The sequence below is a fragment of the Thamnophis elegans genome, chromosome 3, assembly GCF_009769535.1.
Source record: "Thamnophis elegans isolate rThaEle1 chromosome 3, rThaEle1.pri, whole genome shotgun sequence".
NCBI classification, from domain to species: Eukaryota; Metazoa; Chordata; class Lepidosauria; order Squamata; family Colubridae; genus Thamnophis; species Thamnophis elegans.
The window spans coordinates 116,851,909-116,873,413 of record NC_045543.1 but is presented as its reverse complement, the minus strand read 5'-3'; the positions used below and the strand labels follow the sequence as shown (position 1 = coordinate 116,873,413).

The window sequence follows — 21,505 nt, the reverse complement described above, 5'->3', positions numbered from 1 at the left end:
GTTTTAATGTAATCGAGGGAGTGTTGCCTCTGTTTGGATCAACAAACATGATGCAGGAGATGAGCCAGCTAACCTCCAAGGGAAGGGTCAAATGCACCCTCAGTTTGAAGTCATATGCCATCCCCAGAGAGACTTAAATCCAGCCCAACTTGAAGTCCATTCTTGTAGTGCCAATTTGCCTTGGCTATTAGTAGATCAGATTCTTGTGCATGGAATAAACTCGTAATGCTTTTGAATTCTATCTTGGCTCCCAATTTCCTGCACCTGACACAAGCAAGTGGAAAGGTGTACTGAGATTCTTCTACAAGAGAATAATCTGGAATAAGTAAGTTTTCCCTCCCTATTGAATGTGCAACCAGCATCTTTCAATAGTTACCTGTCAGCCACTGCCCTTGCCTTCAGCTGCTTCCCCATCCTAAATGGTGGAATATAACTTCTCTTCATCCTCCAGCAAATTATTGAAAGGGTTTCCTCCCAGCTACACAATAATTTAGTGGAATGAACCCAAACAGGTACAGCTTCAGAAACTTTTTTGTTGTTTTCCCAAAGTACAAGTTCTGACATCACATGACAGAATGCCAGAAAAAAGCAAACCTTTTTTGGATATTGTAAATGAGAAAGTTAATGGAGCTTCTGGTTGTGATAAATTAGTATGAGGAAAGTAAGAGAATTAGGAATGCAATGAAAGCCTGATTGTTTTTGTTTTTTTTACTGGATACAATCCTACAGATGTTTAAATGGCAAGATCCCTTCACCAAATTGTTCACATTTCTCATTAAAAATGCATTTCAATCCAATGTTTTTGATACTCTCTGATAAATGCACAGGATGGCACACCCTAGTGGTTTGTGTAATATGAGTATATTCACAATCATAATGAGCTGTTGCAATTTAAAATTTACAATCAACTCATCTGTATATGTATCTTATTTAAAGATTTTTTCTCACGTTGAATCTGCACTTTAATACTCTATGAGATGGTCTTTCATTTTCTTAGATTATTTATAAAGCTACAGGCCATATTAAAACCAAGCTCTTTAAAATTTGTGTTTTGGGGCCATATTTGCAGAGTACAGGACTTACAGCCAGAATTGAGACCAACATTTTTGTTGTTAAGTGAGACATTTGTTAAGTGAATTTTGCCCCGTTTTACTATCTTTCTTGCCACAGTTAAGTAAATCACTGCAGTTGATAAGTTAATAAGATGGTTAAGTCAATGTGGCTTCCCCATAGATTTTGCTTGTCAAAAGATTGCAAACATTGATCATATGACCTTGGTACACAGCAACCATCATAAGTTTGAACCAGTTATCAAGCATCTGAATTTTGATCACCTGACCATGAGGGAATGCTACAAACATTGTAACAATGGAAAAAATGGTCAGAAGTCATTTTTTTCCAGTGATGTTGTAAGTTTGAATGGTCACTAAGAGGTCTGTAAGGGTGCGCATAAGTGCACCATTGTGCCTACTGTCCCCATTTGTTGGTACCCATTTCATTCATACTCATGTTTATTCTTATATCTATTATAAACGTTTGACAAATCAAATAAATAAATAAATAAATAAACTATTGTAAGTCGAAGGCTACCTGTACCTTCCAGCAGGTCCCAAAAGCAGATCAGGGAAGGCTGTTTTGATTACCTATGGAATTCCACTATAGGAGAAAGTTCAGCTTGTTTCTTTTTAATCCCTCGCCTTGCCTACTCTTTCTGTCATCAAACTTTTCATGCGAAGACAGACCCGCCTCAGACATCAACGTCGCGCAACACACGAGCCCGACTACTAAATTAATGTGATTAAGGCAGCGGGCTGCGCGGGGGCGCGCGCACGTGTCTGCCTGCGTTGGAATTTCAGTGCTGGAGTTACACAGACACACACACACACGCGCGCGCACACACAAAACACGCTCTGCGGACGGGGCTGCAGCGCAATCCCGCATGAAGCAACCGAGGCTCTGGCGTCGCCTTGGCCAGTTCCCTTCCGAGCCTCAATAGCGAGTGAGAAAGGGCCAAGCGGTGGGGGAGGGAGACATCCAGGTCCTACGCTTTCCCCTTCTACTGCGCCCCTCTCCGGGGCCACCATTTTCCCTGCTCCCCCCCCCCACTGCAAAGAGGACGGGGTGGCAAAGCGAGGGGGGCCGCCACCAGCAACCAGCCCGTCGGCTCCTCCGCCTGCCAGCTAGCAGCGTGACAGCCCAGCCAGGGGAGGCGGTGCTTGGGTCCCCAAGGCGCGGGGCGGGTTGGCAGGGGCGACGGAGCGGAGGAGGAGCGAATGGCGAGCTGAGAAGGGCGGCCAGCCTTTGCGCGGCTAGGGCTGCCTTGGTTGGGACGGAGGCGGCGTCTGCGGGAGGGAGCGGCGCGGCTGCGGTGGAAAGCGAGGGAAGCGGGCGGCTTCTGCAGAATCGCCTCCTTTCCCCTGGCTCGGTGCGGGAGACGCGCGGACACAGGCTCCGGCCGCGGAAGGTGAGGAGCGGGTTTGCCGCGGGGATTTGGGCGGCCTAGCGAGGGCGACGCCAAGGGGACCGGGACGCTGCGCGGCTGGGCGATATCCTGTGCGGGCTCAGCGAGGCCTCTTGCAAGCCCGGGGCTAGAAGGGGCGCGCGAGGCCGCGGGCTTCGCTGCTGGCTGGGCTACTGCTGCTTCTGCCACCCCCCCTCCCCCGCCGCGACGGGCTCGGGGCTGCAAGCGCGGCGCGTGGAAAGCCGCTTCCTATTCCTGCCTGCCTGCCTCTCCTCTCCTCCCCGCCCGCGCTTGGTTGAGCTTTTTGCCGAACAGAGGAAGTTCCAGGAGCCGCTGCAAAGCGCTGCATGGGGTTCCGTGGAAGCCCCCGTGGAAGCCCCCGTGCCCTGCGGCTTGGAAGCGGAGGCGGCTTCGGGAAGAAAATGCGCTTAAGCGTTTAGCCGCCGTCATAATGGTTGCGTTACAGGGCAGCTCCTAACTAACCCCAGGCACGCGGGACTGCCGGAGACTGCGGGCAGACGGCGCTGGCAGCCCAGGGGAAGACATTGCAGGAATGCCCACATTCAACACGTTTTTTCCTGTCCACCGAAGATAATAAGTCCTGGCCGCAGTCACTGTAAATTTGCCCTGAATTGCAACACGAGTAGACGAACTGTTGAAAAGGCTGTTGAATCCGATAAATGCCTGAGTCTCTCGGGGGTTTTTGGCTCTGTAGTTGAAGATAGACATTAATTGCCCTTCTAATATTCTCTACCATTTCCCCGTTTCTTTTTATCCAACGCATCTCGTCTGGGCATCAGTGGCGAGGAAACAGATTGCTATATTATTATTATATTATTATTATTATCGAGAAGTGAGTGACCCTTCTATCTTGCCTAGAAACAGTCTGCAGGGGCTGTAAACCGAGGTGCTTTAAGACTAGTAAATGCTAAATAAAGCTTGGTACTAAAATTGCACACAACTTATAACCATCACAATTTGGGTGGGTGGGAAGGTTTTGATTGCTGCTGTGTACAGTGGAGGTGCCATGGGTTGAATCAATAGCAGTGATATTTTAGGAGGCCTGTGTAAATTTCAGTGAAAAAGCATAGTGAGCTGTTGAGAGAACTTCTTGTGCTGCTGAGAACACTGCTTTTGTCTTTTGCTTCTTTATTAGTGGCATTTGGGAAGAATAGCTCTTATTAAGGAGTATTGTGACTTTCTTGGAAATCGGTGTCTGGTTCTGAAAAGAACAAATGAGTGGTTGAAGGTTTTGAGTGCATGGGAGGGACAAAAATCTGGTGGGTTTTTAATGCCAAATTCTTCTTCCCAGCCACTGGAATAGCTGCATGTGCAAATTGTATCTGACAACTTTGTGAGGCAAGGAGTTGTGATACCAATTCTGGCCAAAAATCTTTGGAAAGCAAGTGGCCTCTCTCTCACTCTTTTGGCTGTTAGGAGACCCTGTGATTCTACATCTGTGGCACATCTTGTGAGAACTGCTTGTGGAATAAAGTATGTATAAGCTAACTAAGTTGGCAAAAACCAAAAATTGGAAGGATGATTTAAACTGTAGATAGGAATTAATTGTATGATAAACCAAATTGCTGGGATTCCTGGTTATGTTTACTCCTGAGAAATCCCACATCAATACCAGGAAATAAATTGTCTTGTGACACTTAAAAAAAAATCACTGGAATGAAATTTAGGTAATAAATGATTCCTAATTATTGTATTCTATTTTATTGTAGAAGTAATTAAATCTCCAAAACATATTGATGTAAATGAAAGTAGATTAACTTGAGTAGGAGTTATGTTCAAAATAACTTTTCAGAATTGGGACGATTTTAAATTTCTATTAATCACTTTCATACATATGCATTCATTGTTTTGAGACATCTTTTTCTTTTGGTTGATGATTTTTTATTATAACTTTGCCGGCTCCGGAAAACTTTGAGAACTATGTTAGATTAAATTATGAATACAGTCCTAGGAAAAAGTTTTAGGATGAGTGCACCAACTGAAAATGTAAACGCAACTTTTTGCTTTCAGGATGGCAAATGCAAAACGCTGTGTAGTGAATTGAAAAAAAAAGTTAAGTGAAGTCAAGTACTTTAATATAGTTTGTGTGAACTGTCATTTACTAAATTGCTTAGGAAATCAGAGATTGGACAACTATTTATCTGGAATGGTATAGGGTCTTTTGCTTGAGCAGGGGGTTGGATTAGAAGCCAAGGTCCCTTCCAACTCTGTTATTTTGTTCTGTTCTATCATAATGTTAGGAGCCCTGATATGGAAGTAACTGCTTGGGATATGTATAATATTTAAAACAATATAAAATAGTTTGAATGTGTATATGGAAAATAAGTTAATAGCTCCCTAGTGTGAACAATGATTCTTATAACATAATTTTGTCTTCTCGGAAATAGGTTTTACTGAGTTCAGTGGGATTTATAATCAGGAAAATATACTTAAGATTGCAGCCTTCATCTGGTGGCATTCTATTAATTTCAGTTACATTCTGGGTTTGTTTGTTTTTAAATAATTTATAATAAAGCAGATCTTTGCAGAGATGCAACTGGTTGATCTTCATTACGTAGGATCATGTTAACTGCAGATAGATAAAATGTGAGCCATATTTATTTAATGGAGGCTCTATGTTTCTCTTTGACTATTCTAAATCCATAATCCTACATGTATTATCTGGCATTCATGTATATGAATAAGCTGTGTAAAGACTTCTATAATTAATCAGTTCTAGACAGTTTATGTAATCATAGCTATAGGCAATGGCTTAGGTTTGGATTAAATAGGACAGGTCTGTGTGACTTCCTTCAAAAACGTCTGATTTTGTTTTCTAAATATTAGGTCATGCAAATATACTTAGGCAGAGTACATCAGCATATCTCCAGAAGCAGAACATTGATACTAAGGCTATTGCCCAAGAATATAACTGGGCTTGTCACGCGAAAGTCACTTTCCTCTGATGGGCTGCAGACAAGAGTGCTGTAAAGCTGATAACATGGCCAGTATTGCCAGCTGTGCTAAATATCAGTATATAGAAATAAAGCTGAAGAACCAAAAAGCAGTTGGACAAGAGAATGATGGTAACTTCTATAGGCAAATAGGAGAAAGGGAAATCTTTCATAATAGCTCACCCTGAGCTACAGACATTCTCCTTTATCGGTATTTTCGTAGTAGGCAATATACTAAAATTTACCATGGACGATTGGGTGTAAGAAAGTACTTGTACCTAAGAAAATAAAACATATTCTTTTTCCGTATTATGTATCATTAATCCCAATGGGTTAGAGTTCCTGATAAACTTTGTTTATATTATAATAATCATTTTATGTTTTAACATGTGGGGGACTGAATTGTATCCTACTGTTGCACATTAGGAGACAAAACCTGAGTAATCAGTTTTTGTAGCGTTTAGAGAAGCTATTTGCCTATCAGAATACATATGTCAACAAAAATAAACTCAGAATACTTCCTGACACCCCTATTGAACTCAAAACTATTTCCCAAGAAGATAATAAACATTTCAAAGCATTTAGAATATTTGGGCAAGTGTTAATTTTCTGGTACATAGTGTACGCATATTAAATTGTACATTGGCAGTGTTCCAACATCTCAAGGCAAGGTGTATTTAAAAGTATACTTTCTTGTTTCCTGCAGAAGTTAGGAAGGAAAACAATGCAGTTAAAACGACTGCAGAACAATTTAATTCATACTTAAACATGCTCATCCCTTGTGTGCAATTTTAATTGTGCGTAGTGTGAAAGTTCTAAAATAAGCAGTAGATTGATAAACTTTCAAATTAACGTGAAATGCTTTGGTGGTGTGCTTTAAATTAAGCTACAGATTTAAACATGAATTCCCCAATCACTGAAATATTCTCCAAGAATCTGTGTTTAATATAAAATAATTATTATAGGATAAGGATGTAATATATTTTTGTGTGCCTGCATGCACAAGTGTGTAAAATTAAAAAAAAATCTTTCAGTGGTGCTTTGGTCTCAATGCTTCTCTGTATGTTACTGCCTCTGGATTCTTTTGATACATAGTTTGTCATTATGCATAAATCTCTAAACAAAATACTCTTAGGCAGTGTCTGGAAATGGGCAGAAGTAACTTATCTTAATAATGCATGTTAATTCTTTCATTTGGAAAGCATAGAAAACAGTGGAAAAGAACTATTGAAGAGAAACTCTGCAATGCATATGAATAATTACCGATGACTTCTTTAGATTAAGAAGGTAAACCTTGCAATAAGCAGAGAAGGACAATAGGCACATTTAAGAAGTCAATTTGCTATTCATGTAACCCTTGTTTGGGCAGGCCCTGTTTGTCTTGGTTTTCTGCAACAAACTTTTCAGTTGTGTTAGATAGATGTTGGTTGGTGCAGAAATACTTTCTGATATTTTATATTCATGGACTTTTTTCTAGATGTAACAAACAGCTTGGAGAGGTTGGTAGTGGTATAGTGCTTAAAGTACTGAATTAGAGCTAGTTTCTAATTAATTTCAGGTGAGGGAGCTTTGGGGCAATAAATTTCTCCCAGCCCAAATTGCTTTAGAGAACTGTTTTAAGGGACATTAAAGGAGAAAATGCTGAGTATAGGTAGTCCTTATTTTTCAATCATAATTGAACCCAGAATTATGATTCTAAGTTGTGGCAGTTAACATGATCACTCCTAATTTTGTGACCAATTTTGCAGCAGTGGTTAAGCAAACACCACAATAGTTTCATGAATCTATTATCCCAAATGAGAAATATTTTTTTTGCCAGAAATGGGAAATAAATGCTGGAAACTGGCAAAAATAACTGGAAATGTGACACTGGGATATTGCAAAGCACGTAAATGAGAGCAGTGGCCTAGTGCCCCAGATGCAATCGCATGATTGTGGGGTGAGAGGTGACAGCTATTGGAACTTCGAAATCAGGTTGTAAGTACCTTTTAGAGAATTTGTCATAATTTTGAATGGTTGCTAAGCAACCTTGTGGAGTAAGGACTACCTGTGTGCTGCCTTGAACTATTAAATGAATGGCATACAACTGCTGTATCGGAATGGTGAATGCAATTGTTTTGGGTTTTACAACCCAACAGGCCTGGGGCTAAAGAGCTTTTGCCCCCCTCCTTGAATGGTATGGTTGTTGTGTGCTTTTAAATTGTGTATTGTTTTGTTGTCTTTTTTATCCCTTATTTGTATCCCCTTCCCTGACTTGGATTGTGAGCCGCCCTGAGTCCCCTTGGGGGGGGGGGGGGGGAAGGGCGGCATATAAGTGCAATAAATTCAATTCAATTCAAATTCAATACAAAAATATTGATAATAAATGGGAATAGCAATATGGGAAAGTTAGCTAATAATTATTGCTTAAATCTGCATTTCCCTGGAGTTGCAGGTGACGATAATGAAAATTAAAAGCTATTATGATTGACCTATGGATTATAATTTAAACTTAATTTTCCATTTTAGCATGAGTGATCAATCCAGATTCATAAAAATAACATCTACCTTCAGTTGAACTTGATGGATGCAACCAGTTAGGTATCTTGATAATAAGACAGAGCTTTGAGGTTCTAGCCTTTTAGAATCTGTGTGTTTGTGTGTGTGTGTGTGTGTGTGTGTGTATGTGTATGTTTTACCTACTAGTCTAATGTAGCATTCCCTGGAGGTCCCCCATCCTAGGACTGACCCTGCTTAGCTTTTAAGCCAGGTAACATCAGCCAGGTGCTGCCACTTGCTGGGACACAAAACATGTACTTGAAACTATAGAGACATTTCTACTGAATATGAATAATGCTGCCTTACAGAATGGTATCTCCAGAGTTTGAATAGAATAGAATAGAATTCTTCATTGGCCAAGTGTGATTGGACACACAAGGAATTTGTCTTTGGTGTATATGCTCTCAATGTACATAAGGAGTTCTCTGGTGTCACTGTTCTGTCTTTAGCATTGCTATTGCTTATGAATCAGTGATAAGCAAGTAATTATTAAGTATTGTGTTTCTCAATGAAAAGTGTCAAAAGCAGTGTTGGACTTTGCAATATTCAGGTACCTGCAAACCATGCATAAAACTATGAATGAAATGGTCATAGGGGTTTTATTTCTCCTATAAAAATAGTTTTGTTTTGCTTATAATTTTTTTTGCCTATGATATGCTGTTGAATTTTTTCCTGGTCTGGTCTGTAACTGTTTTCAGTATTCCATAATCGAATCAGTGGTTTTTTTAAGAGTCGTTCCAGATTTCTTCAAATACTACTACTTTGTAAGTGTAAATAAGCATACATAGGGGTGCATATGACTGCATATGGGTGAGTGGCTCAGTGGTTAGATGGATGGATGGATGGATGACAAATGAATATAAAAAAGAAGATAGGGAGGAACATGGCTTCATCTAAGAAGAAACAGTTGTATGGAAACCATGATGCTTCTCAAAAGTTTCATCTCAGAGCAACAAGACATATTTGCACAGACGGCAAGTGTTAAAAAGGTTATTCCGATTTAGAAAAGAAAAGAAAAAGTGACACTATAATTTTGTGGGTTTTTCTCAGTGCAACTGTGGGGAAAAGATTACCAGAGAAAAGAATAGTGAATAATAGCAATATAGTAGTTCTTTAAGATAAAGGTCCTAGCCATAATAGTAAGTTTGACAAGAAAATATATTAATATTTTCATTGTTATAGTGTAACAAAAAATATAAAAGCTATTAAGTATGATTCAGTGCAAAAGATTATCTCATTGTGTATTGTTCTTGGATGTATAGCCAAAAGGAGAAATGTTGGCTTTGTCAGTTTGATGTTCAAACACAGTTGACCAATGAAGATATGAATTACTGTAATCATATTGTATTGATTAATTATGAATAAGTTAATATAGTTATGTTTGTTGTTTGGCATTACCCAATTCTGTGGGGAAGAGGCTGCCTGCATGTAGAGAATTGTTGGCCTTGACAGTTTCATGATTTAGTAGAAAAACAGTTTTTTCTTGACTCCTTGAAGAAGACATGAAGTAGGGGCTATTTTGTTCCTGTTGATATAAACTGTGGTCTGCAACTTTTATGTCAGTGCAAAATAACACCATCATAAAATATGTTGTCTTAATTGTCAGTCCTTCCCTTCCCCTGTGGTCATTCATTGTCCAAATTGCAAATGTATCTAATATTATAAGCAAGTTGATTGGTTTCCTCCTCTGATTTCATTGCCATTTTTCTTATCAACCTCTCATCATCCTGTAGAAAATATCTACCAATCGGTATATATGAGGTGAAGCTGGCATTGTTCTATAATTTTGAAATTTATATATAAATTTAAAGTTATATAAAATAAAGAAATAATTGGGAATAAGGTACCCCATGATAAATATGTACTTAATAAAAATTAAAAGTTAACTGAGCAGTGCCAAACATTTCAATTTTTTACACTTTATTCCATATTTTTAATCAACAGGGTACAAAAAACCCAAAATTAAATTAGGCAAGGAGGAGGAGTCCACATAAAATAAATTTGCATTTGCTCTGGGAAGTTGAATTACCCAAAGGGAGTTGAAGTGAGTAAAAGAAGAAACATATCCAGAACTCCAGTACTGAAAAATTACTGATAGAATTCTAGGGCTCCATGCTGGTTTCAAAGTGGTTAAAAAAAAATCAGAAATGTAAATACAGACATAGGTAAAAGAGGAGAGAGAACAAGGCTACAGGCAGTTCAAGTAAATATTTGTCCTGTTCTATTTAATTGCATTTCAATAGATCCCATGGCTAGGAAACCAGCAAGCTGCCAGGCCAAAGTAGACAATCCACCTGCTGAAGGGGAAAGCTTGAATTCATAGTACAGCCGTTCTCCCCACCCCCCAAGTTATATAAGAAAAGGGCAGAGGCCTAATTATCCTCACTAAATTTGAGCATCTAAGTCACTGGAGAGTATTTTATTTAGTTATTTATTTAAATTTATGGGCTGCACATCTCCAGTGCAATTTGGATTCCATAATGGAGCCCATAACCATGATTGTAAGTTGTGAGGAACACTAAGTGGTAACTGGCAAAAAATGCCAAAAGTCACAGTCACTTGATCATGGACACCGCAAACAACCAAAAATGAGCCAGTTGCCAAGTGCGAAAAATATGATCACATGACCATAAAGGGCAGGAAGTGCTTGCCATCAGAACTCTGGGACTGGGTCATCAGTAGTTTTAGGAAGATCTGTCATAACTTTGAACAATTGTTTACTGACATTAAGTGAGGATTATATTTGTAGGGGTGGCTGCGTGCATGCATGCATGCGCACACACACACACAAGCAGTGCAAAAACGTGGCAACTAATTTTCCAAAACTCAATACATTTCCCATTATTTGAGCTATTGTATTGAATCATGTGCAGCAGCTACACATAAAAGTTCTTCGTGTATGACATTTAAAAATTGTACAGGTATGCCCTTTCTTCTCTTCAGATAGAAGGGTGGTGTGGTCTGAGCTCCTCTTTTCTATTACTTTGGAAGCCCAAAGTATGGCTGATTTTTAAAATTGAATGGGTGGGCTAAGGGGTAGATGATAGATGAAAACCTAAGTAAGCCCAAAGTGAGAGGACACATTTCAGGAGAGAACTAGCTGTACAAAACTGCACAAATAGCTCCAAAATACATTTCTGGCCATAACTACAATAAATCACATGACCTTACTACTAATAGTCAGCAAAAAGTTACAGATTTTAGGTAGCTTGAAATTGGTGAGAAAATGTTGGATTGGGGGTGAGAATTACAGTACTTTTTTTTCCAATATGTAAAGTGATGAGACATGACTATTTAAATCATGGCTGCAGATAAGATGAATATATAAGCATGTGGTTTTCATGTTGGGAAATAAGTGGACAGCCTGTGATCCGCCATTGACATCTTTGGGAATACATTACAACAGCTCAACATCTTCTTATGCTACTCAAAGAACATATTATCTTGTGGGAAAACTAGGAAGAAAAAGCTGCAAGTTTGAACCATTGTGACAATAAAAGCCATTAGATCCCCAATCATCTGGTTTGCTTGGCTTCATTCTTGTTTGCTGTAAAGAGTCTTATCTAGCCACATACTATATCTGTGAGAGTTCTGCTTATTGTTAAATATTGGTTAATATTCATGCTGCCAGTAACACCCTCTGGCTTTCTGATTGGCTGAAAGCCCCAGAGGGTGTTGCCGGCCGAACGTTACTGTTGATTGGCCGAGGGACTGACGTCAGCGGTTGCTGTCTCGTCCCCGGCCAGTGATTGGTTAAAAATTAGTATAAATACCTTGGCGCGAGTTTATGTTCTTCGAATCGCTGTTGACCAGAATAAACCGTGTTGTTGTTGTTGAAACCTGGCTGCGCGTCGTCCCTCCGTCAAAACTTAAAACTGGCGACGAAGGTGGGATACTAATTTTTAACCAATCACTGGCCGGGGACGAGACAGCAACCGCTGACGTCTGAAGGCCGATCCGATCCTCTCCCAGGTCTCTTCCTGGGTTTTGAGGGGATGGCCAACAGACAAGGTGGCAGAGGGCTTCCAGCCCTTTAAAAATCGCCAGGCAGAGATCTCCCTCCACGGGGGTTGTCTCATCTGGGGGGATCGGGTGCTGATCCCCACTGCGCTTCGGCCACTAGTTCTGGATCTGCTCCACAAGGACCACCCGGGCATAGCACGAATGAAGGCATTGGCCCGTAGCTATGTCTGGTGGCCCTTGCTGGACACAGAGATAGCGGCCCATGTAGGCCGCTGCACGACCTGTCAACTATCCAGGCCCAACCCCCCTGCCGGGCCTGCTCGTGAGTGGGAGGCTCCGAGAGGCCCATGGTCTCGCCTCCACATCGATTTCGCTGGTCCTTTCCACGGCCAGAACTTCCTGGTTGTGGTGGATGCCTACTCCCGGTGGGTGGAGCTAGTCATCATGGGCTCTACCACAGCCGAGAGTACGGTCAGGGCTTTACGGAAATTGTTCGCAACCCATGGGTTGCCGGACGTGATGGTCTCGGACAATGGGCCCCAGTTCACATCCACCATTTTCCAGGAGTTCTTGGCCGAGCAAGGGATCCGGCATGCGCCCATAGCCCCGTACCACCCGGCCAGCAATGGCCGGGCAGAACGGGCGGTCCGCTCAGCAAAGGAGGCGCTGAGCCGCATGGACCGGGGCGACTGGCAGGCGAGGGTGGCGGCTTACCTGCTAAGCCAACATTCCACCCCCTGCCCAACTACCAACAAAAGCCCCGCGGAGCTCTTGATGGGCCGGCGCCTGCGGACTCCCCTGGATAGGCTTCACCCGCTCTATTCAGGGGATCAGCCGAGCAATCTGGGGGTTCTCCCTCCCCGGTCCTTTAAGTTAGGGGATTCCGTGTGGGCCCGGTCCTTTGCGGGGGAACCAAGATGGGTGCCAGGTTCTATCATTGCCCTGACCGGCCCATGTTCTTTTAGGATCCAATTGGCTGATGGATCACAATGGAGACGCCACCTGGATCAACTAAGGAGGCGTCTCCCGTCGCAGGCCGGTGGCCGCGAATCCCCGAGTGACAACACCGCAATACCGGGGTTGCAATGTGAAGCCTTCGCCACTCCAGGCCTCATCCTGCGCCAACCACAAAGTTCTCAAGCCGAGAGACCGCAAACAAGGGCCTTCGCCACACCAGGCCCTGCCTACCCAAGCGCCAACTACCAGGACGCCGAACTAACAGCTCAATCCGAAGGCACTACCCAGAGGGTCCCTCCTACGACCAGTGACGCGCCCCCACGACCAAACCTACCTTTGCAGTTGAGCCCGCCTTCTGGGCCTTTCCGAAATGGCGTGCCTCGGAGCTGCACTCCCTTCGGGGAGGAGCTACCACAAGGAGGACCTCCTCCGCCGACGACTTCCCCTGCAATGAGAAGATCTGGGCGGGTCCGGTGCCGCCCAGCATACCTTAAGGACTACGCATGCTCCGTTTCGGGCAAGCGCAGAACTGGGGGAAAGGGGTGTTAAATATTGGTTAATATTCATGCTGCCAGTAACACCCTCTGGCTTTCTGATTGGCTGAAAGCCCCAGAGGGTGTTGCCGGCCGAACGTTACTGTTGATTGGCCGAGGGACTGACGTCAGCGGTTGCTGTCTCGTCCCCGGCCAGTGATTGGTTAAAAATTAGTATAAATACCTTGGCGCGAGTTTATGTTCTTCGAATCGCTGTTGACCAGAATAAACCGTGTTGTTGTTGTTGAAACCTGGCTGCGCGTCGTCCCTCCGTCAAAACTTAAAACTTATGTTTTAGCTTAAGGAATGAATTTAGCTTCGGTGTGTAAAATCAGGTGGTCAGTGATTTGCCGTGGCATTATGCTACTGTTATATATTGCATGAAGTGGAAGACCAGAGGTTCTGTAGTTTGAGAAGAGGATTGCATTAAGTAGATACAATAATGGCGGCCATTAAGAGACAATCTTCCATGCTCCAATTAATGTGGCTTCACAATTATATTTTGTTCATTTTACTCTTAGGCTAACTTGGAAATAACTTGTCTTAAATCAGAGAGTAGTCTCTGTAGGGTGCTGATAAGCAATATACAAGTCTCCCCAAATTTGTTGCAATATACAAGTCTCCCCAAATTTGTTGCAGGTTGTGTGTTTGGAGGGAGGGGGTTTGATGGACACATGCAATTTTGAAAGCACATTGGCATTCTTTAAAAAGATACCTTTATATACTTAGTTACAGGAGACAGAGTTATTTGAAGGCATATAAGCTTAAATGGCTCTTCACTGTTTCATCTCTTCTACATGTTTGGTCTCTATTAACTAAGCTCTTTTTTCTGGCAAATGTGGCAAGTATTGGTCTGCAGCTATCCACCATTTTAGTTTCTAAGAATCTCTCAAGGCACGGATCCCCAATGCCCGGACTGCGGCCCACTACCAGCCCCTGAGCCCTTCAGAAACAGGCTGCAGAAGTGGCAGTGATTGCACATGTGTACGCATTCCCCACTTGAGCAAGCAGCGGGCAAGCACAGGTGATTATGCAAATGGAGCTGATCACTCACTTTCTGTGCTTAGAAGCATCTCCTCTCTACATCCCCCCCCCCCCCCCGCCCAGGCCAGTCTGAGAAACTGGAAAGGTTGGGGAACTCTGCTCTACGATCTGAATGTATCCCAATGCATTGTTGAAAAAGATTATGCTTCAGAATATTTTTGCTTTGGGTATATTTTCTACTCAATTATCTATATGGTAGTCCATTGGGTTTGAAGAATATATAGTGTTGGGTATCTTTGGATACAGAGGTGGCTCTGAATTCCAAGTCTGGAAGCACAGAGTTTAGTATAAAGAAGGCATTGGAAGGCCATTATTGTAGAAACCGTAGGTGTGACATCACACATAGTTTTCTGTCAGTTTTTGGCAAAGCTTGTCTTGCAAGCTGGTGGAAACTTCACAGTACAGAGTTCACCAGAGTATCATTTATTAAAAACATATAAAGGAGCTTGACATCAAGGAATTGTTAGCGGACACATATTAGTGTTCAGAGTAGCAGAGAGGATTTCTATCCTATCTATTTGCAATCAAAAGATTTTTTTTCGGACCTGACTGGAATTAAGTATGTAAACTTTTAAAAAAAAATCTGAATTTTTATCTTCTGTTTTGGTTTTTATCTATGGCAATATTCTCTTTGTGAAAAAGTTACCATGAAGAGAAGTTGCCACTGTGGTCATCCACATATTGTTGTCCTCCAAGTCTTAACTCCCATCAGTCCTCTCCTGCATATCCATAAATCAGAAATATTGAGATTTGTACTGTATGAGCATTTGGATGACCATCGTTGATGCCTGAACAATTGCACTAATTTTGTGTCTCGTTTTTTTTTCTTCATAGGTAAAGTATGTGCAGAATTCCACAACAAAGGTTTTAAGAAAAGTGAACATTATGGCAAAGTCACCAGAAGGAAGTTCAGCAAAAAGTAACGTTCATCCCACGTTGAAAAATTCTGCCATTAAGTGCCAAACAAATCCAAAAAAGAATTACCGGTAACTGGGAATCTAAATCACAATTTCTCCTGATCTAAATATAAAGAAACAACAATAACATCAATGCACAACCACGGGTTGTGGTGCCTTTTTCATATTTGAGTTTCAGTCCTCATAATTCATATGTGTCTCCATGTTTAAAACTCCTTTAGTTGTATATACAATAAATCAAAGTTAGAACTGGCTTGCTGTTCATTAGAATAACTGTGCTAAAAATTTGCCAAAATGAGTGCAGAAGGATACCAGTACAAAGCTTTATATGATTACAAAAAAGAACGAGAAGAAGACATTGACCTACATTTGGGAGATATTTTAACTGTGAATAAAGGTACTTTAGTTGCTCTTGGATTCAGTGATGGAGAAGAAGGAAAACCTGAGGAAATTGGTTGGTTGAATGGCTATAACGAAATGACTGGGGAAAGGGGAGACTTTCCAGGAACTTATGTAGAATATATTGGAAGGAAAAAAATTTCTCCCCCTACTCCAAAGCCCCGTCCAGTTCGACCACTACCCATGGCACCAAGTCCTGCAAGAGTCGGAACAGAGAGTGATCAATCAGGTTAGTGATTTGTTGTTGTTATAATTGCCCAAACAAACTGAATACCAAGACACTAATTACCTTGCTTCTTTCCCCTAGGGTAGTTTCAATTCTTTAGCACTTCATGCTGTAGAATATTAACACTGCAAGTGGGAAGAAATTAGTTTAAATATTGTGTAGGGTGTTAAACAATGTAAATGAATGTAAATGTAACAGAAGCAAGTTCATTTGATCACAAATGTGACTAGAAATTATTTCACACTGTCTTCGTAATTAAGTAGGCAAACATCTATTAAAAGTAGGGAAATATTTACCACACTCTTCTAAATATGTTTCTTCTACACTTGAGGGATTTCTGATACAAGCATGGGAGGAAAAAGAAGCCCAGTATTATAAGGCACATAATCAATCTGCAAAGATGGCAGAACTGACCAGGCCCTGAGTGCCCATCTCAGAAAAATCAAGTCCTGTAAAACATTCTGACAGATACATAAATGGTTGTTCCAGTGTGTAGAAAGGAGAAAATTGTGACAAATTTAACTGCTGCTTCTGAATTTATTTAAAACCATGGAACTATTGCACTATAAACATGTACAGTTTTTTTCACTATAAGTTTGTTGTTTGTAGTCACAGTATGTGCATATTGGTTTCTATTCAAAATCTTTTTAATAACTTGACTGATAATTAGGCTGGGATAATTAAAATTGAAAACATGAAATCAAATTATGTGGATGGCTTTGTGTATTACCAATTAAAAGATAAGAAACCTAATATTTAAATAGAGTTAACTAATTATGGAATATGTCAACATTGCCCAATTTGAAGTCAGTGGCAATATACTTATGTAAGTGGTTATTATCTTTCTTCTGTTTCTCTTCCACTATGCTTCTGCTATAAAATAAAACAGTACCCTGTCCAAAGTATATGAACAGATTTCTAAAATGGAATTTCGCCTCCTTTTCTTCTCCTTAGCACCATGAGTCCCCAGATTTATCCCCGAAAGTTTTCCAATAATGTTTGGAGAGAAGGATGCCTAGAAATGGACTCTCCACTGAGTCTGTCTATTGCATGTGAAGCATTACACTGGTAGCCAGATTCTTCCCAAACTAAAAGAAGTCATATAGCATGCATTTATAGGTAATCCCCGAGTTACAAGAGTTCACTTAGCGATGGAATTTGTGACATAACCTTCCCTTCAATACTTACGACACAGTCCCAAAGTTATGAATGTTGCAGCATCACCACAGTCATTCCCCCTTATGAATAACCACCTTGCCTATTCCCCCCACCTCCCGCCTGTGCTGGGCCTGTGGATATTCATCTTATGAAGATCTAGCAAGCCTTCGGTTTCTTGGCCTGCTTCCATACCTCAAGCCGTTGGTGCATTCTCAGTGAATGGAGGCCTAAAGTATAGCCAGATCATGCAAGCTCAGCAAGAGATCTCCTGTTACTGATCTCATATGATCTCATGGTACTTTATGCATTTTTTGTCTGCAAACAGAAGCCTAGACGAATTCTGCAGTCGGAGGAAGCCTTGGGTGGTCAGAAGCACTAGGACCCCTAGGGCCTTCCCCACCCTAGATACCATTGCATTTAATGATCTGCACGTTCAATTAGTGAGTGTGTGGGTGAAAACAGGGAGTGATCATGTTCAAGTTATGAAATTTACTCCTACAAATCCTCAGGTTGTGAGTGTAATTGGTAGGCTCCATTTCATTCGTAACTCTATCAAGAGTCCTTTTTATAGTTACAAATTTTATCAGTTTTCTGGAGGTGGGAAGAAAGCTGTTCAGATTATTGATATAAATATAAGCTTTTCTTAGGACTTTCCACTCAAAAAATACTGTATAGGTGCATTTAAGCATTCTGTTAGCATATTTAGGAGTTACTTCTCGATTGCTGCAACTTTACAGATTAATAAGTCTGTGTCTCTTTTCCAACATGATTATTGCTTAGCTGCAGTATGATTGCAGAATGTCAATATATATATATATATATATATATATATATATATATATATATATATATATATATATATATATATATATCTTTAAAAAAACAAAGAACATCTGAGATGTTAACACTAATGCCTAATCATTGGATTTAGAGCTTCAACTGTTAAATATGGTAAAATAGAAATTTCCAGAGAACAAAACGGTTAATGGTTTATATAGTGCAGATTGGATGTGGGCAGCAAACCAGAATAATAAACTTGCTTTGCAATTTGAATATAATGAGCGTGCTATAAGATATGCTTGACTTTACGTGGTCAGGTTTATCTTTTCTAAACTCCATAGTTTCAAACTCCTTTGTGCCACTAAGTGGTGAAGAGTCTGAAAAAGTGTTTTCTTACTTTACTGTTTGGAATTAGATTGAAAAAGCCATTTGTGTGGTTTACAAAGTACATCTCTGTTGTGGTTTCCCTCCAATACATTAGTTATGATACATTTTCTACAAAGTTTTCCTAAACATATAAGGTTTTCTATAAACATGTTCTACTTGTGTTTTTGCTTATGTTAATCAATCTAAACAGCTTGACACTTAGTTCAGTTGTTTTGGTTAATCAGAAGTGTTTTGTTGTTTTTAGGAGCACTTAGGCTACTTTTCATCTGATTGGGACTCTAATCCCATGTTTGGAGGGCTGGTGTTTCACTTAAGCTTTATTTACAGTTGAGATAATTTTAATTCATATAGTTGACAGAGTAAAACACTTTATTCTCTTTTCCTACAGCAGAGAAATTCCAAGTAGTGGTGTAAGTTTTATGCAGAACTAAGATTGATACAGCAACTATTGATTCGCTTTAACATTTTTTTGTTGTTGTGGCAGCTTTAAAATCTTAACAAATTGCTTAGTACTAATTATATTCACTTATTATTGCCAGTAACATGATTATTATGGTTTCTACTGTTTGCATTTCATTTTCTTCTAGTCTGGGAGCTTATAATTCCCTTGATTGTAGTGCTTTCTGTTCTGTTCATATTTTGAAAGAAGAATCAAACAATGTGCACAAATATGGCCTTCAAATATTAGAACATTTCTTCCAGTGATGCAAATTATTTACTCAGACCCTATGATCTCTATTCGTGGACACTATGAGAAAGTACTCAGCACTAAATGGCAACCACCACTGCTAGACGTCACTAAATAAAATTCTAGCACATCATAATTTATATTAAAATTTTAGACCTTTAGATTTTGTATGTGCTCTTGCTGATTTCGGCAGTCTTGAGAGAAAAATATAAATCTGCTCGTTCTGTATTCATATACCCAATATCAGTGTTTCCTTATTCCCCCTCAGCCGAATGATCCCATATGACAAAAGTTGGCTAAAGCAAATGCTTAGCCAGCCTCTTCAGTTCCTCTTAAATATAATTATATAGAAGTCATGAGACTTTATTGCACTTTGGATCTGTTTCCCAGGCAAGCAGGGTTTTTTAGCCCATTCAGTGAGATTTTTCGAAATACCGTTTTTAAAAAGGGGAAATGTATTTTGTTAGTTTTGTTTATTTTATTGATAAAATATACAAAACAAGGCAACACAATATTTTATAATATTCTGATCAAAGAATTATTTTTAAAAATGTAGTTAGGAACATTATAGGGAGTGGGTAATCCTCAGTAAGCATCTCCAATGTATATTATCAGAAAAAGCCACAAATGTACACAAGTAATATCAAAAGTAGTTTGGAAATTGTGTATTAGAAGAAAATACCAAAATATTTTTTGCCTATTTATGAAAATCTAGATACAGTATAATAATACTGTTGAAAATGCATAGAAACATCCACTTCCTTCCTTTCTTTAAATCATTTCTTTAAATAGAGAATATTGAGAAATGTGGTTTTCTAAATGTATTTTCTTTAAGAATTAGATCATTAGAGCCCATGATAAAGGAATGTCATCTTGTCTGTTGTTCCCTGGGCACAATAAATATAATACAATTGTTTATGTAGTAGCTGTAGTCCGTAGTCTCACTAGAACAGTGTTTCTCAACCTTAGTGACTTTAAGTCCTGTGGACTTCAACTCCCAGAATCCCCCAGCCAGCGAGCTGGCTGGGGAATTCTGGGAGTTGAAGTCTACAGGACTTAAAGTCGCCAAGGTTGAGAAACACTGCACTAGAATATGCAGGAATCCCTAGGCCATTTTTTACAAGTGTGAATATTGCATCACAAGTATAACTGTTTACTGATGTGGCTTGCTTGGTAGTTTGTTCAAATGAGCACACTGAGGTTATGAAAAGGCAGTGGATTCTCCCTTTATGCTTCAATTATAACTTATATTAGTCTTTATTAGTAATGATAAGGGTAGTTAATTTCCACAGAGCAGAAAACGGGGGTTGGGGGTGGGAACCCTCCATGGAGTATATTGGATTTATTTAACAACCAAATTGTTCCCTTAAAAATCATTGTAAAATTGAGTCAGGTCACATGGTGCCCCACATAACAACTGCCCTACCTTACAGCCAAAATTCTGCACCCAATTGTGATAGTAAATCAAAGACTATCTGTATTCTTTAACTATACAAGGAAGCAACAAAACTGCCACTCTGAATAGCAACCAAGTATGAGAAAACACACACACACACACACACACACACATATATATATATGTATTTGTGCTAATAAATAAAAGGAGACTAGTATAGATCTATTTCAAGCTATTTAGCTCTCATCAGCTAGCCATACCCTTACTGGGATTCGAACCTGTGACACTATATATGTGTGTGTGTGTGTGTGTGTGTGTTAGTTATTTGTGCTGATAAATAAATAAAGGGAGACTAGTATAGATCTATTTCAAGCTATTTAGCTCTCATCAGCTAGCCATACCCTTACTGGGATTCGAACCTGTGCTGTATTGCATCTTAGGCAAACGCCTTAGCCAGTAAGCCACAGGTGTCCTCCTTATTAGCTGAAGCCAGGGAAGAAGGTATATATTTAGTGTCACAACCCCTGTATATCAAGAGTCAGGTGGGAATTGGATATATACCTAAAATTGGATGAGGGAAGGGCGCTGGGAAATATTAAGAATATGGCATGTCAGTGGTTGAGTCAGTTACTAATAAGAAATGCCCATTCACAATAAGCTTTTTTTGTGAGTGGCATGTACTTTTGTACTGGTGGGTTGATAGATGTGTGTGATAAGATAAGAAATATTACATTTAATGAGAAAGAATGTTAATTCTTAACAACGGGTTTTTTTTTTAATACAACAATTTTCCATTAAAATTTGTTTTTCAGTAAAGGTGACTACGGCCTAAAATTGATTTCTCATTTTCCATGCACATAATCTGTAGTAAAATTGGTAACTATCTTTAAACTGTTCTTTGACTCCACCTGCTGGTTAATACTGGAAATACATCTGATGCCAAATTGGATTTTAAATTAGAAAAAAAGAAACAAAGGCATATTTTTTTCCAGTTTTGAAAGAAATGTAATTTCTGTAATACAGTGATGCTTCACCAAGCACTGTAAATAATTGTGTTTAACTTGGTAATTTCTGCTGAAGCAAAACATGCATCGATTTTCAACT

At 40.0% G+C, this 21,505-nt stretch overlaps 1 protein-coding gene across 2 annotated transcripts in view; it reads left to right on the top strand.

Annotated features, from left to right (window-relative positions):
• The first annotated feature begins 2,256 nt into the window (after positions 1 to 2,256).
• Positions 2,257 to 21,505, top strand: part of PIK3R1 (phosphoinositide-3-kinase regulatory subunit 1) — a 63,060-nt gene continuing 43,811 nt past the window's right edge. The window contains exons 1-2 of one of the 2 annotated variants that reach the window (XM_032214784.1): positions 2,257 to 2,464; positions 15,285 to 15,995. In XM_032214784.1, coding sequence (XP_032070675.1) covers positions 15,662 to 15,995 — 334 coding nt within the window. In that variant the 5' untranslated portion in view covers positions 2,257 to 2,464; positions 15,285 to 15,661. The remainder of the gene's footprint in view (positions 2,465 to 15,284; positions 15,996 to 21,505) is intronic. The other variant, XM_032214783.1, reaches the window with a different exon arrangement.